At 46.4% G+C, this 15,008-nt stretch overlaps 2 protein-coding genes across 3 annotated transcripts in view; both read right to left on the reverse strand.

The window, feature by feature from the left end:
• The window catches only part of LOC135814941 (biotin carboxylase 1-like), a 19,790-nt gene extending 15,243 nt beyond the window's left edge, over positions 1-4,547 (reverse strand). Inside the window, exons 1-6 of the mRNA XM_065328141.1 lie at positions 4,371-4,547; positions 4,099-4,197; positions 2,982-3,029; positions 2,026-2,094; positions 1,234-1,347; positions 829-882 (exon numbers count right to left, since the gene is read on the reverse strand). Of these exons, the coding sequence (XP_065184213.1) occupies positions 829-882; positions 1,234-1,347; positions 2,026-2,094; positions 2,982-3,029; positions 4,099-4,197; positions 4,371-4,463 (477 nt within the window). The 5' untranslated portion in view covers positions 4,464-4,547. The remainder of the gene's footprint in view (positions 1-828; positions 883-1,233; positions 1,348-2,025; positions 2,095-2,981; positions 3,030-4,098; positions 4,198-4,370) is intronic.
• Positions 4,548-5,665: 1,118 nt separating this feature from the next.
• The window catches only part of LOC135814943 (kinesin-like protein KIF2A), a 24,895-nt gene continuing 15,552 nt past the window's right edge, over positions 5,666-15,008 (reverse strand). For both annotated transcript variants that reach the window (XM_065328143.1, XM_065328144.1), the window contains exons 16-26: positions 14,361-14,503; positions 13,633-13,707; positions 12,152-12,287; positions 11,723-11,788; positions 11,038-11,082; positions 10,592-10,659; positions 10,051-10,204; positions 9,322-9,426; positions 8,538-8,604; positions 7,657-7,719; positions 5,666-6,743 (exon numbers count right to left, since the gene is read on the reverse strand). In XM_065328143.1, the coding sequence (XP_065184215.1) occupies positions 6,664-6,743; positions 7,657-7,719; positions 8,538-8,604; positions 9,322-9,426; positions 10,051-10,204; positions 10,592-10,659; positions 11,038-11,082; positions 11,723-11,788; positions 12,152-12,287; positions 13,633-13,707; positions 14,361-14,503 (1,002 nt within the window). In that variant the 3' untranslated portion in view covers positions 5,666-6,663. The remainder of the gene's footprint in view (positions 6,744-7,656; positions 7,720-8,537; positions 8,605-9,321; positions 9,427-10,050; positions 10,205-10,591; positions 10,660-11,037; positions 11,083-11,722; positions 11,789-12,151; positions 12,288-13,632; positions 13,708-14,360; positions 14,504-15,008) is intronic.

A 15,008-nucleotide genomic window follows, 5' to 3' on the forward strand; every position in this document is an offset into this window, starting at 1 on the left:
TTTGCGAGTTTCGCATAAAAGGCTAGTTTTTCTAAACCGGGAAGATGTGAGAAACAACCTGTGAAAAATTGAACTCAAAATTCCAAGGCAATCTAGAGTTATAGTCGATGAAAGATAGGAAAACGGGGGAGAAGATAGTCACAGAAGTAAATTTAAGTACATGTATGTATGTGAGCCGTGTGGTTTCCGTCCAGCACTGCACTATCTGGTGCATACATGGCGATACAGGATGTGTGCATGCATGCAGTGTGCACGCATGCCGTGCGCGCCTACTTGCACAAGTCACACGTTTTCACCGTCACTGCTTCTACTGTGCGAGCGCAGTTCACTCGATTTTTTTCGTCTACCACCAGGAAATCGCCATGGGCTGGTTTGTGATCATTTTCCTTCTACTGCGATAAAGCGCGAGCCTCAATGTTCTAGAATCCTCTTGGTTTAGGCTAATTCGAGGCCGCTGAACACGAAAACTGGGTGTTCCTCGCGGGGCCGAGTACGGATCTGGTCGAAATTAGTACTTCGAAGTGCATCCGCGCCAAGCGCGGAGGCATTATTTTTGGAAGCATGGCATGTGGGTCACCATTGGAAAGGTAATGACCTCAGCTACCTAAAAATAGCATCGACAAGGCCGAAAAGGCCGCGGGAGAAGATACTTGGGCCTCGAACTGCAGCCACGAGGCGCCCATTCACTTTGTACAGGCGAGCTGTGACTGCATTTTTCGCTTTTTGCGACCGGAACTGAACTCCCTACTCAAAGATCAGCCCCAAGTGGGCACACACGTCAGGACCCAATCGAAGCAAGTATTGTATACCAGTTTGCAATGAGCGTACCAGGCGTGCAGCGAACTTCTTGTTCTCCGACAAGAACCCATATCCAGGGTGAACCTGAGGTAACACAAGAAGAATACAAGAATGCCCGACACACCGACATTAAGGTCAAGAATGATGCAAAGATTCAAAAAAAGTCATCTGTGAATCGGAGGAGATGCAACACGCAATGGACAGCACAAGCACACAGAGTGCATGCACACATGCAATACACACACACACGCACGCACGCACGCACACACACACACACACACACACACACACACACACACACACACACGGGATCAACCGGACTAAAATGCCAAAGTTAGTATAGTTGAGCCATGCAGAGAAGCAAAAGTCACATCGCCTAAGTGACAAACCAAGGCAGTTGTCAAGTCATGCATCAGAAGGCCAACGACTACATACTGCATTTGCTCCAGTCTGCTTGACAGCATCGACAACCGCTTCAATGTTCAGGTAACTCTGGTTGCTGGGTGCTGGACCGATGCAGACTGCCTCGTCAGCTTCCCGTACGTGCAGCTGTGAATAAACAGTATGTACACATGCCCACAAACAAACATACATACACCACACATCACACACCACACATCACACATGCACGCACGCACACACCACACGGACGGTGTTCTTTACGGACTTTTACCGTACTGTCAGAACACGTCAATATGCACATGCTGCCGCTGAGAGAGCATAGAGGAACGCGTCGTGAACCGCTACTACATGTAGTAAACCATTTGTCAAGGTATTCACAATCAGGGCCATCTCGAGAGAGTGCGCTATGCATGTACGTGCAGAACAATATACAGAAATACAGAGACGGGAAACTGCTTCGTCACGCACTGCACGATAACCAAGGTATTCATGTAGTGCATGGCACACACACACACACACACACACACGCACGCACGCACACACACACACATACAAATCCAGTGGAAACATAATTCAAAAGGTCTACTGAGATATGAGCATCGTTTTCCACTGGATTCCTGTGTACGCCCTGCACTACATGCTTTGAAGATCAGTGACCTGATGTTGAAGTTCCTTTGTGCATTGTACTGTAAGTGTATATGAGGCTGTACTGATATCAATGCCAACGTGCTGACAAGAAATCCAGGTCCTCGGCACCAGCATCACAGCACACATAAAACACAAAACACACGGTTCATTGGCTTCACGTCTCTACAGAGCACTTACAGCACTCTGATCAGCCTGACTGTATACGGCCACGGTCTTGATGCCCATCTCCTTGCATGTGCGGAATACCTGTGTGTACACACACGCACACAATGCCACAGAGGCATGTACAAGCACACACATGCAGGCCAAGCACGTATATATGGGGGGGGGGGGGGGGGGAGGGGATTGCACGAACACATGCAATTCGCAGGTGTATATCTAAACTCCACATTTTCTCTTTTATTCATAGTTTTCATCGTACACATGTTCTTTCTTTCATAGACACGGGTTACATACAAACGCTGAACATGATATTTACGCCAATAAAGAGTGGAATCAAAGTCAACATTTCTGACAAACTGACACTTTCAATGCCATGACCATGAGTCATAGCTCTCAAGCGCATCGCTGTGTTACTAGTAGCAAATAGCTCGGCGTGGTCTAAACCACTTGTGTGTTAGCAGAGCTTGATTGGTGGCCTAATAGTTCTTAAAACTTAGTTAGTTAAAAGCTACTGTCTTATTTTGTTAAATGACTACATAACCTGCGCTGTACTCTACAAACTTAATCTATGAGTGGGGTGACTAACGTGATACACACACACGGCGTGCGCACACACACACACACACACACACACACACACACACTCACACACACACCTCAGACCTCAGACCTGCCCATCGCGGAAGCGATGATAGTGAACAGCTATGTTAGACATAGCAACTTGCACACACACACACACACACACACACACACACACACACACACACACACTCGCACACACACACACACACACACACACACACAAACACACACACACACACACTCGCACACACACACACACACACACACACACACACACACACACACACATACACACGCACACAGAAATCAAATTACTCATCCCCTTACAAACTAATCCCATCCACCACACGAACACCAGCTCCTACATTAACGTTCTCCGCTTCACTTACTCTGCAGGCGATTTCACCTCTGTTTGCAACCAGCACCTTCTCGAATGGCTGAACAGGAAGGCGGAATAGAACAAGGGAATGGCATGTATCACAGTTCAGTGATGGATTACCGTATTTCCCCGTAAGTTAGTTCTCCCCAATGACTTAGTACCCCCCTATAAAAATACACTTTCCACTGCCGAGGGTATCACCCCGAAAGACAGTTCCCCCCGAATGATAGTAAGTTCGTACCCGTCCTACATGTACAGACACCGTACAGTACATACATCATATGCACGGACACTAGAGTTGCGCAGGCTTCCCACTGCGTGTCATTTATCTCCGATAAAAAAGTACTCCCAGAAAGATAGTACCACCCCCGAAAGTTAGTACTCGTGTGGCTGCTAAGTTCGAAAGTTAGTACGTACTAACTTACGGGGAAATACGGTATCTCAATACACCGGGGATAGTATCAAATGGGACAAAATGGCTTGAGAGAGACACCGGGACGGCGGTGTCTATATACATGCGAGTCCGTGCTGCAATTTTTACGACTGTCGAATAGTATAGTAATCCCAGAGAGTACGGATCCAGCCAAAAACTCATAATCGAGTTGATGAGTTGCACTACGTGTACTAAGAACATCAGCGAGTGGGCTGATCTGCTTGCAAGTAATTTATTTATTTATTTATTTATTACAGCATCTCATAGCACAGTGAGAACACCGGCCAATACAAAGAGAGAGGGTGTTAGCCAACCACGGCAAGGAAGGGAGAAGGGGAGGAGAAGAAGAAAAAAAATGCAACATTGTCAAGAGGAACATTGTGATGTTTTTATCCAGCTGGAATAACATAACAATAGCCTTGACGTGCGTATGAAGGGATGAGTGTGCAGCAATGTATCCCTTTCATAGTTACTAGTTTAATCAAGAGTACTCTTGGTATAATGCATAATTGCTGTCTCCACGCAGATTATTATAAACCACTGATGTCATTATGTTTATATTCAAAAGTGGAAGGAACTGAAGAGGGAACATCATTGTAATTTCAACTAATTTGTACTAACATAACCCTTCACCATCTCACATACAATAGGCATTGTCCTAAAATACACGACATGTCCCCTCTTGGCTCTTTACCTTGCCACCAGTGGCCTGCCCCGAGGCGAACCTGGTGGAATTGTCCATGAGATTAGCATGTCTCCGAGACGTTGAAATGGCTGGCTGACTCGCCCACGCCTACACAATGATGATCGCGTAATGCAGTGGTCACACGCACACACAGCCAATGAATACTTTAGTTTAGAAATAATTATAATTGACAGTCATAGGCTTGACCTAAAGCTTATGTCCACACGAAATGCAAGTGTTAAACAAAAATAGAAAAATATAATTCAAACAACTTTCCTCACCGATGTCAAATGTCGCCGATATTGTTGAGAAGCTAGGGGTTGCAAGGCATATCGCCATTGCCTTGGAAGTGAGCGCAATGCCCTGGACGCCATCCTATCCAACTCAATAAAGCATCAAGAAGGGTATCCAATGCGAAAATTCAATCAAAAGTCGAGTAGTTCGAGAGAAAATAGTGTGTTCTTGAGTATGTGGTACGCAGATCTTCGTAGTACATGTGTCCAGTACGGTTACGTCATTACTCACGTGTACAAATCATACATCTCCATGACCCATGTCCATGATCACCATGATTGTTATTATTATTGACATGTACATGTACATGACGGTTCACAAACTAGAATGTAGTCAGTGTACGTACTGTAAAAGCAGAAATTTTCGGTGGTGTTTTATTTTCGGTAACTTCGGTGCCGACAATTTTTACCGAAAATAAAACGCACCGAAATTGTCGGTACACCCGATACTGTATACATGTACTGGTAGTACTAGTACACTTACCTGGAAAATGGGTTTTACCGAAAATTTCCCGCTACCGAACCGCCGATTTTGGCGAATACCGAAAATATTACACCACCGAAAATTTCTGCTTTTACAGTACATTAGACAGCCAAAGTCACTTCCACTATTCCAGACCAGATGGCAGGAACTGACAAGACTAACAATTCACTGGTTATTCGATGACAACTTCTTTGTATGATCACAAAGGTCCCATCAAGAGCATTATAATACACTTGGACGTCTCTTATCCGGGCACCTTGGGACCTGGCACTGCCCGTATCTCAGATTTGCCCGCATCTCAGGATAACTCATCTACCATGTACCATATCATTTTTTGAAGAAGTTTATTCGGAATGTATTGCACATGTTCAGGATGCAAAAGGAACCCATGGATAAAAATGTGTGGATTACATAGGTTGGCAGTGAAAAAAATTAATAAGCACTTCCTCATACGGAAAAAAAGGTTCAAAACCCCCGAATTCGAAGCATTTGTGCTATCGGAACCCAAGCTGAAGGTGCCCGGTAGAGAGACGTGCCCGTATCTGAGGCGTCCGGATAAGAGGCGTTTGAGTGTATACATGTTTGGCCATGTTTGGCACATCAACAAACGTGCACATTAGTACAATGTCATGTACTCTACTCTTGACACGTGCATGCAAGCGTAACTTCAAAAACATTCTACGCGTAGTGCCGAGCCACACTCAATCGGTGCCAGGGAGTAGTACAATAATGCATTGTAATGTTCCCTGGCTGCACATTGGCACAGAGGCTGCTTCCCCCAAACACATGGACAAGTCAGTTGAGCTCAACACAGCTGTTCACAGTAACGGTTACACGCAGCCCTTCGGACTCGACGTCCTGTACACGACACAAAGCCTTGAGAAAGAAAATAACAATCCCGCGCATCAACTCGCAAAACAAACAAAGAGCTAATACAAGAGAACAGCAGGGAAGAAAACTGACCATGAAGTATTGCTTGAACAAAGAGACTAGAATACCAAAAGCCACAAATCAGAAACTTATGACACACACACTAAAAAAAAGAAGCTCAGAAGTCAGAGCAGCGGTTAGCAGAAGAAGCAGCAGCAGCAGCAGCATAGGTATCAATAATTACAGTAGCAAATAAAAAGGAACGTGTCACTGTAACAGTGAGAGAAACACCGCACAGAGCGATAATTATTACAAACTCGACTGAAGCAATACTCAACAGTCAACACACAAACACACACACACGCGCGCGCGCGCGCGCGCGCGCACACACACACTCACGCAAGCATGTGTACACAAAGCAGATCTCGAAGGGTAAAAAAAACACAGAGATATAGTGATTTACTATGCCAGTACTTGTTAGTAAATGTGGCTATGGTAGTACTAAAAGCATAGTTTTATAGGTACATGCATAAGTTATGTGTTGATGGGGAAATGAAATCCCAAAATTATTGTTACACTTTTCAAACACAAAAAAAGACAATGTGATACAAGCAAATAATTGCTGCATTGGTCTCCAATCAAGGCAGCAAGGAGAGAGACAGAGAGAGAAGGGGTGGGGTGGACAACGACTGAGGTAGAAGATAGGATGCATCAAAGACAGCAGAGGCGGTAACACTTACCAATCACAGCGGTAAAGGGGGTTGAGGATATAAAACAAGGCCAATGCAAAGTTAAACTAGGTCACTGGCAATACATTTCTACGGCGTAGCTAGCAGAGGCGGAAACCCGTAGCACAAGTAGGAGCATCTTCGAAAATACCCGGACAATGAGGACGTGAACAACTAGACAGTTTGCGCAGGACAGTACCTACGGGAAAGGCAGTTTCTTGACATGCTGACTGGCCATCTCTTCTTCGTGCAGCTGTTGTCGGAAGCTGCTCACTTTAGCTGCAGTCCACCAATGCATGCACAAACAAACAGATGAGAAATAGTGAGACTTGTGAGTCTCCAAGACAAAGGAGGCGAGAAACAGAGCGCTTTTTTTAAAGAATGAGTCGGGAATGCAAAATCTCCCAGTCTCCTGAGCAGGTCACCTCAGAAGAAACTGCACCGCTATGAAGAGCCGCACAAGCTTCCCAGTCTTGAAGAGTTAGTCTAAACTGCTCTGAAAAACGTAAGAGATCCTCTAACTTTATCCCTAAAACCATTATATCACCTTCAATATGATCCTGCTTTGAGTATCGCAACTACAAACAAGGATGAAAATGCACACATGTGCACATATGCACCCGGTCACGCAACAAACACGCCAATGCAACCTGCCGTACATGATATCATAGCAAAAGTGCACGAAACCAAGAGTGTGCGGCTCGAATGGGTTGCTGTCACGGTGAAATTCCTGGATTACATCATTTTAGTGATGTAGCGCGTACAAGCAAGATTCAATCAGGCCCCCTGCAGCACAACTGCAGCTCAGTTGCACCCACTACGCCACTTCCCGCGGCATATCTGCGCCAACTATGATACAATCCAGGAATTTATGCCATGACAGATACTCATGCAGAAAAGTCAGAAGCTGCACACTCTTTGTTCATGTAGTCTTGATCATAGCAAGACACCACACTGCTACATAGTCATGTATACACCCACCCACTCATACACCCACCCGTACACCCGTACACCCGTACACCCGTACACACACACACACACACACACACACACACACACACACACGCACACACGCACGCACACACACACACACACACACACACACGCACACACACACACACACGCACACGCACGCACACACACACACACACACACACACACACACACGCACGCACACAAACACACTATATACCTCGTAGCTGGGCAACATGGTGCTCTTGTTCCGTGAGTAGCTCCTCAAGGTGCCGAGCATATGCTAGCAGCAACATAACAACAAAATACAGAAAACTTCGGTATAAAGAAACCTGGATACTCAGTATCACATACAGCCAAGCTCACGAATAGCAACAACTCATGAAGAACGACACTACCGTCAGACCAAGTAACCAATTAACTGCATAAACTTAACCCCATGAATAACAACACTTTTCTCATGCCCGATCGGCGGTCGTTATTCGCAAGCTTGACTGTACTACGAGGTATTATTAATAAACAATAAGGTACTATTTTCAAGGACCCTGCAGTATGGAATACAAGTCAATTGATCTCGGATATGCAGTAGCTTGGCTACACAGTACAGTTTTGTTACATCCCTTTGAGGTATGCTATACTGAACTGTATCATTGTATGTACTTCTTGTAGAGACTCGCAAGGTAAACACCCTTGTGAAGTTGGGCAATCATGTGGCCATGACTGGATGTCTTGCAATGCACTTCTACAACGTGTAGCATCAGCTTTGCTGCCATACCCTTAACACCGTATTGCGTTACAGCTGTACTAGTTCCTGTAGCCAGTCACAGCTAAATAAACTCTCATGCAGAAACGCTGGCCGCATCACCAAGGCTGACTGTGTAGAATACATGAAATGACTACACTCTTGTGATGTTTTACAACACGCTTTCACACTGACGTATATGAACAGTGCCAGGCCGGCGACTTTGCAGACTCATCTGCACACCTATCTGCTATAGTAACACTGGCAACTCCGCACATTCAGAATCATATCTACGTCAGCGTTGAATAGGAATGCAGTTGGCTTGCTCAACAAATCGCAGCAGCAGAATATTCACTCACCCTCCATGTCGCTGTCAGGACTGTCTGCATGCTGTAAGAGCTGCTCTGACCGTCTCATGAACTCCGCCTAGACCGACAAACACACAAACCATGCCGTTGCAAGTAAGTGATGGTTACTGAAGTCAAATGTGGCTGATATCCATGCCCATACACACCTTTTGAATTCAAATCAATGAAACACACACACCTTTGACCTTTGACCTTTGACGCCCATCGCCGGAGGCGATGATAGCAATGCTACGGCAGAAGCCATAGCAACTTGTGCCGGGATTGCACCATTCAACAGCTTGCAAGGCTGAAGAATTGACCGTCACTATTCAGCCTGGTCTACACCATACAGCTATTTGAAGTGACTTTTTCTGGCCAGTGAATCCCTATTTTTGGTCTTTTTCTTTTTTTCTTTCTTTTTTTTTTCTTTTTTTTTTCCCACACACACATCACACCACATACTCCGGCATGCACTGGCTGTTGGTAACCACCCAGGAGAATGAAAGAAAAGTCAGGAAGAGTCTGAGAAAGAGAAGAAAGACGTGTGTGACCATAATCGTCGGGAATCGAACCCGCAACCTATCGATTGGAAATCGCTGCACATACCACTGCACCATATGGGACACACACACACACACGCACACGCACACGGACACATGCACAGATATACACACACATGAGAGTGAACACATGCATAGAAGAAAATGAAGTTAGTGACGCATGGACACGGCGATGAAAGGACGTGAGCAGCTGGTTTCTATTGTTCTGCAAGTACATGCACGGACATGGCCATTACCTGGTTGAATCCCCGATGACATTCGACTAACTGTTCCTGTGCCTCCACCAGGTGTGACATAGCCACATGGAAATGTAAGATATCGTTAGAGAACAGCTGCTCCCCCTGTCAACACAGCACAACAACCAGACAGCAGAAGTCAGTCAAATCCAAGTAAAGACTATGTATGATTCAGAATAAACTGTACTGGTACGAGTACTTGGACAAGTCCGAGAGGAAGATCAGTTGAGCAGCTTCACAGACAATACAAGTATTACTACTGCTGTGCATACATCGGAACTTGGCACAACGGAGTGCATGTACACAGAGGATTGCAGTTTGAACATTCTGGCATCAGAATTCTAAACCGTCGACACGTCAACAGCCAGGAGAAGGCAATCCTATTGCATTTAGGTAGGGACTATATTCTATGAACTGGTGAACCGTCTTGGATTTCGAAAGTTAAGTATGCAGAGACACACACATGCCCCTGGACACCCAGAGCCCCCTCTCTCACACACACACGCATGTACGCATGCACGCACCCACCCACACACACACACACACAAAGAGCCATGCACCCACATATCCCACATCCACAGAGTCATGTACTTACGAATGCAAGCACAAATGCACGCACCCACCCACACTCATACACACACTTACACACCAACAAGGAAACATGCACACACACACCCACACACACACCCACACACACACACACACACACACACACAGGACCTAACTAACCTCTTTCAGAGACTGATGCACGAGCCGCAGATCGTCGGCTTCTCCATCGTCCATGGGCTGTGGTGGTGGTGGTGATAGCGGTGCAGCAGGAGGGGGCATGTCACCACCATTGCCTGCTGCACCACCTCCACTGCCAGCCTCCAACTCTTTTACTCTGCCACACACACAAGACGAGAAATTGTAATGCCTGGAGTGCAATACACTATGACACTGAGTGATAGCAAGAATTCTGCCGACTGGCAGACAACAAGAATGGTTCAGCAAACACGGATCGGCACACCGCATATCATGAAGACTATCACGGCGTGCTCCTCCACTTCTACACAGGGTGCAGTGGAAAAGGGATGAGGTGGAAAACTGCACTCTATTTCCAAGCTCAATCCAATCCGTGTTTGATGATCAGCACACCAAACACACTCGTGCACGCGCACACGCGCGCGTGCGCACACACACACACACGTGCACACCCACACACACCCACACATGCACGCGCACGCGTACGCACACACGCAATAGCAACAACGCAGATGTCTAGTCTAACCTGTCGGCATATCGTAGCGTGTTCAGCGTGTGCTCACAGCTGTTCTGCCCCGGTGATACCATGGCAATCTACAAAACAGAATACAACAGGAAACACAAGAGCAGATTTGACGGAGACCATCAGCACACAACAAGACCAGAAAAGAAGTACTGCACGTGTACATGTACATACTTCCGTCCACTTTACGAACAGAGGATATCCGGCGCAGTACCTGTTGATGAAGACTGCTAAATACTGCACGTGTACATGAACATAGTTTGTAGTTCCTGTCAATGAAGACTGCTACTGAAAGCTTCAAAACTGACTGTGATTCACTGCCGGATAAAGAAATGCACAACTCTCCCTGACCATGTGATAATTTGATGATCTTTTAAAACAGAATCAGCACATACCCAGTATATACCTACAAGTCAACAAGACGGGTCTTCAACTTCATCATGACTTACCATACACGTCCGAGACCGATCACCCATAAACGAATCTTTCAACACCTAGCAGTCCCAAGCACACACAGCAAGCCAATAAGCATGATTCCAAATCTATTTACAAAAAAGTTGAAAAAAACCCACTGTTCACGTGAGAACCAGTCAGACTGAATATTTCTGGCAACCGTAGAAATGCCACCACCCATGCATCACAACAAATGACGACGACGGCAGCAGCAACTACAACAACACACAAAGGTAATTACACTTTTGAAGAGCATCGCTGGTATATCGAGATGAGCCTGGTATGCGGAGAACCGGGAAATATTTGCGCCGGTTTTAGTTCGCGATTTGAGAGAACAGACTAATTTGCACTTGGAAATGTTGGCGATTGGAGTCAATTTCACTAATTTTTTCGCACTACAGTTCTACGTTTCGTGCCGGCTTACTTTTGCGAGTCCATCGTGAACTGCAAAGGATTCCCTGTTTTCAGCAGTAGAGCATTTGTTTGTCAGTTGAATTGGTAGTGGAGGGAATGATCGATCATGGAAATCGCGGTACATCACATCACTACAACTGCAGGAAATATCAGCTACCAGTTCACGTACTGACTTGATGAAATGCTTAGAAGACAACACGGAGAACGAATAGCTAGCAAAAGCCTCTGCCACATACATGTACACACACATAGACCATTGTCACTTACCAGGGTGAGCTTGCTGGCACGGAACGGCAAATGAGCACCTTTGCGACCAAGAGCTCGAATGCATTCCTGATCAAAGAGCAAACAAAACCAGAAAGAAACATCACAGAAGTTGACAACACATGAGAGCAGAGCAGTATAGCCACAGCAATTGAATTCATATCCTGCTTGCAACTTGCCGACATGTTGAAAGTTAAAAGTGGCTCTGAGTCACAATAAGGCATACAGTAAGACTGTATCACACACACACACGCACGCACACGCACGCACACACACACACACACACACGCACACACACACACACACACACACACACACACACACACACACACACTTTTCACATGTGACGGCGGTGGCGGCAGTGGCGGTGATGAAATTTCTAAACAACTGCACGACACACTGTGTGGGTTCTTTAGTCCTGGGAGCACCAACCTTGAGCGCCAGAAGGCTTTTGTTGATCTCCGCGCCCTCCATTCGCGTCTGTCTGTCAGCACTGGAAGTGTCGGCACCTCTTTCGTTACCAGCCAAGTCGATCAGTGAGAACTTGCCATGAAGCTTCTTGTTTGTTCTGTACCAAGATGAGAATGGAAAGAATAGACACTCTTGCCAAACATTGCTGGATATGAAACCGTAATTGCTTTTGCATTCGGCAGAGCTAGGCCCTTGTCAGAACCAAACTCTGCCATGTCTTTGCTCTACACTGTAGGCTATCGAGCGTTAACCCACATGAAGCGGACTTCAAAGTCGAGCTAGCTTATCATAGCGCAGTGTACAGAACAGCACATGGCAATATACCGGTGACCCTTTCCCCGGATTATAAATCAAGGTGGCGTACTCCGGTAGGACCTTTCTGTATGCATCTGTATGTCCAATAATCCAGTGGTCTAGATGCAGAGGTGACACTAAAGTTACCGTGGGTTCAGTGCCTGCTCTAGACATTCAACACAGCCCGGTCAGAGTGTACCTGGCGCATGCAGGCCAGCCGGGTCAAGCCGGGTCAGATCATCCGGCAGAAAAACAACCAAAAAGCCTGCTCAAAACGCAGGAAACAGAAAGGCGAATTTATTACCGGAAATCGGAAATTTTAGAGAACAAGGCGAACTATCAAAGTCCGCAAACGTAAAAGGTAAACGACATTACGTGAAGAATGCAAAGCAGTTCCATTGGATTCTGATTTAACAATTTGAAAAAAAGGAATTCTGTTTTCTAATTATTGCTAGTAGCAGGACGAACGACCAAATCCATCGCCGCTCATCTTCCTTTGGAAATGCGTCTTGCACAAAGCGCATGACATGGATAGACTAGCATGGTCGTAGTCCAGCCAGGGTCGACCTTTCTTCCAAGAGTCTTGGAAAGGTGAGATCTTTTTCTCTTCGCTGCGGGCTCCATCATCCAAATCACCAGTCGGCTGAAAAATTGCAACTGTGTCAAAGTAACGCTTTTGACTGCCTGCCCCATCGACTTTGTATGTCCTGACTTCCTGCTCGCCGCTAACTGGCCAGATCGTGCTCGAACCAGTTGACGTGACCGCAGTTGACCCTAGCCGAGTTTCTGTCGCTTGTAGACTGTAGTGTGTACGGTTGCGCTAGACTTGCAAGAGATGGGGTCCGCTAGTCGTAAAATACCGGAATTTTATGAATCCATTGTCAGTTTGAGACATTTTTCAGCCGGGTCAGACTGGACCCGGTGTTATCTGTTCAGCCAGGTCGTGCAGTTCCCCAGCCGGGCGCGTGACCCGGCTGACCCGGCTCTCCAGCAGGCCCTGCGTGGGTTGTGTGGAAATTTTCAACAAAAATAATTGATAGATAACAGGAGAGCCACCAACTAACTGTTACTGTCGGATATCCAAATGACGGAAAAAGCCAACATGTAGTGATCATAATAATGCTAGGGGGCTAACAGACATCCCGTACCTCTTACGCAGCACAAGCTGGAAGACGGCATGTGATCGAGACGAGTGTTGGTTGGCGGATGTAGTCCCGGACGTTCTGCAGTGAACCATGACAAATGGCGAGACGACAAACACAAGCTTGATGAACACTGGAACTCAAACCGGAGAGGATGCCACACACTCAGGACCATGTGCAGTTGCAGAAACTGAAATCAGACCTCATGAAAAAAGCATAGTCGTATTCGGTGCACAGCCCAGTGTTGATAGCGCTAGAACGGTACACCACTCTACGTACAGCTGTTTCTCGCCATGAGGTCGGATTTCACACGTCCTAACTGTAAGAGAAAAGTGGGGTGAATACGAAGTGACGCTTGCAGCAGAGAGACCATGTGTGAGTGCCTGGACTGAGTAAGGTAATATGTAAATGGCTGCAATGGAGTTTGCGAATCCCGAGAAATATGTAAGAGAATACACTGGATAAAGGTGACAGAGGTGCTTTCTTGTTCATCAGGCTTCATAGCGATCGGTTCGGTCAGTGACTCTGGCCTCCACTGAAGACACCTGACGAGGTCAAAACAGCTAGCTGTCCAGAGAGACCGAGTATTTATCGCAGCCATAAGCAGGGTCAAGAGAACTAATCACCCTTTTCAACCTTCCAGAAGCTCATCAACCGACCTCCATTGCTGCCCAATGATCATCGGATCACTGCTGCTGTTGTTGCTGTAGTACAGTTGTGTATGTGCTACATACCTGATCTGATTGCCGAGGTGAATGCAGCGTAGAACGTCGTCCACGCATGTTACAGTCTGCTCAGTCAGACCGACCACCTGCACCTGCTGCTTGCCATCCTCCAGAATGCGCAGCTTTGCCTTGTTGTTGAGCAAATCAAACACCTGTGCATGCAGATATACATGCACACAGTCATTATGCATCTTGAACATGCCTGAAGTACTGGACCTATGTTCAGGAACAACATCAATACTCCCAGTCAAAAAAGCACACCAAAGCTGTCGCAAATTACTGTGAGAGCGCCCCACCTTGATTTAGGACTAGGGAAAGGAAAATCATATACCAGTTTACTGTTCTTGCGCGGAGCTCGCTGAAGCTCAAAGGCGAAATTGAGTACAGGTTCAGCACAACATGCAATGCATGTACAGTGTACGCGTCGTACGACCTACAGACAGGACTGGCTCATCCAGCCCACCTCCACAACACCACCACAAATGAGCGCAGGTCATGGAGAGATCTAATGCTACCCAACGGCACACATAACAGGGGCGTCGGAAGCAGTTTAACATTGGTGCAGCGAAAGTGTGAGAGGGGGATCGGGGGGTTGTCCCCCGGGAATTTTTTTTGAAAATTGGGCCTAAGGCCGAGTAAAAAAAATTACTAGATGAT

The sequence above is a fragment of the Sycon ciliatum genome, chromosome 4 (genome assembly GCF_964019385.1).
Source record: "Sycon ciliatum chromosome 4, ocSycCili1.1, whole genome shotgun sequence".
Lineage (NCBI taxonomy): Eukaryota > Metazoa > Porifera > Calcarea > Leucosolenida > Sycettidae > Sycon > Sycon ciliatum.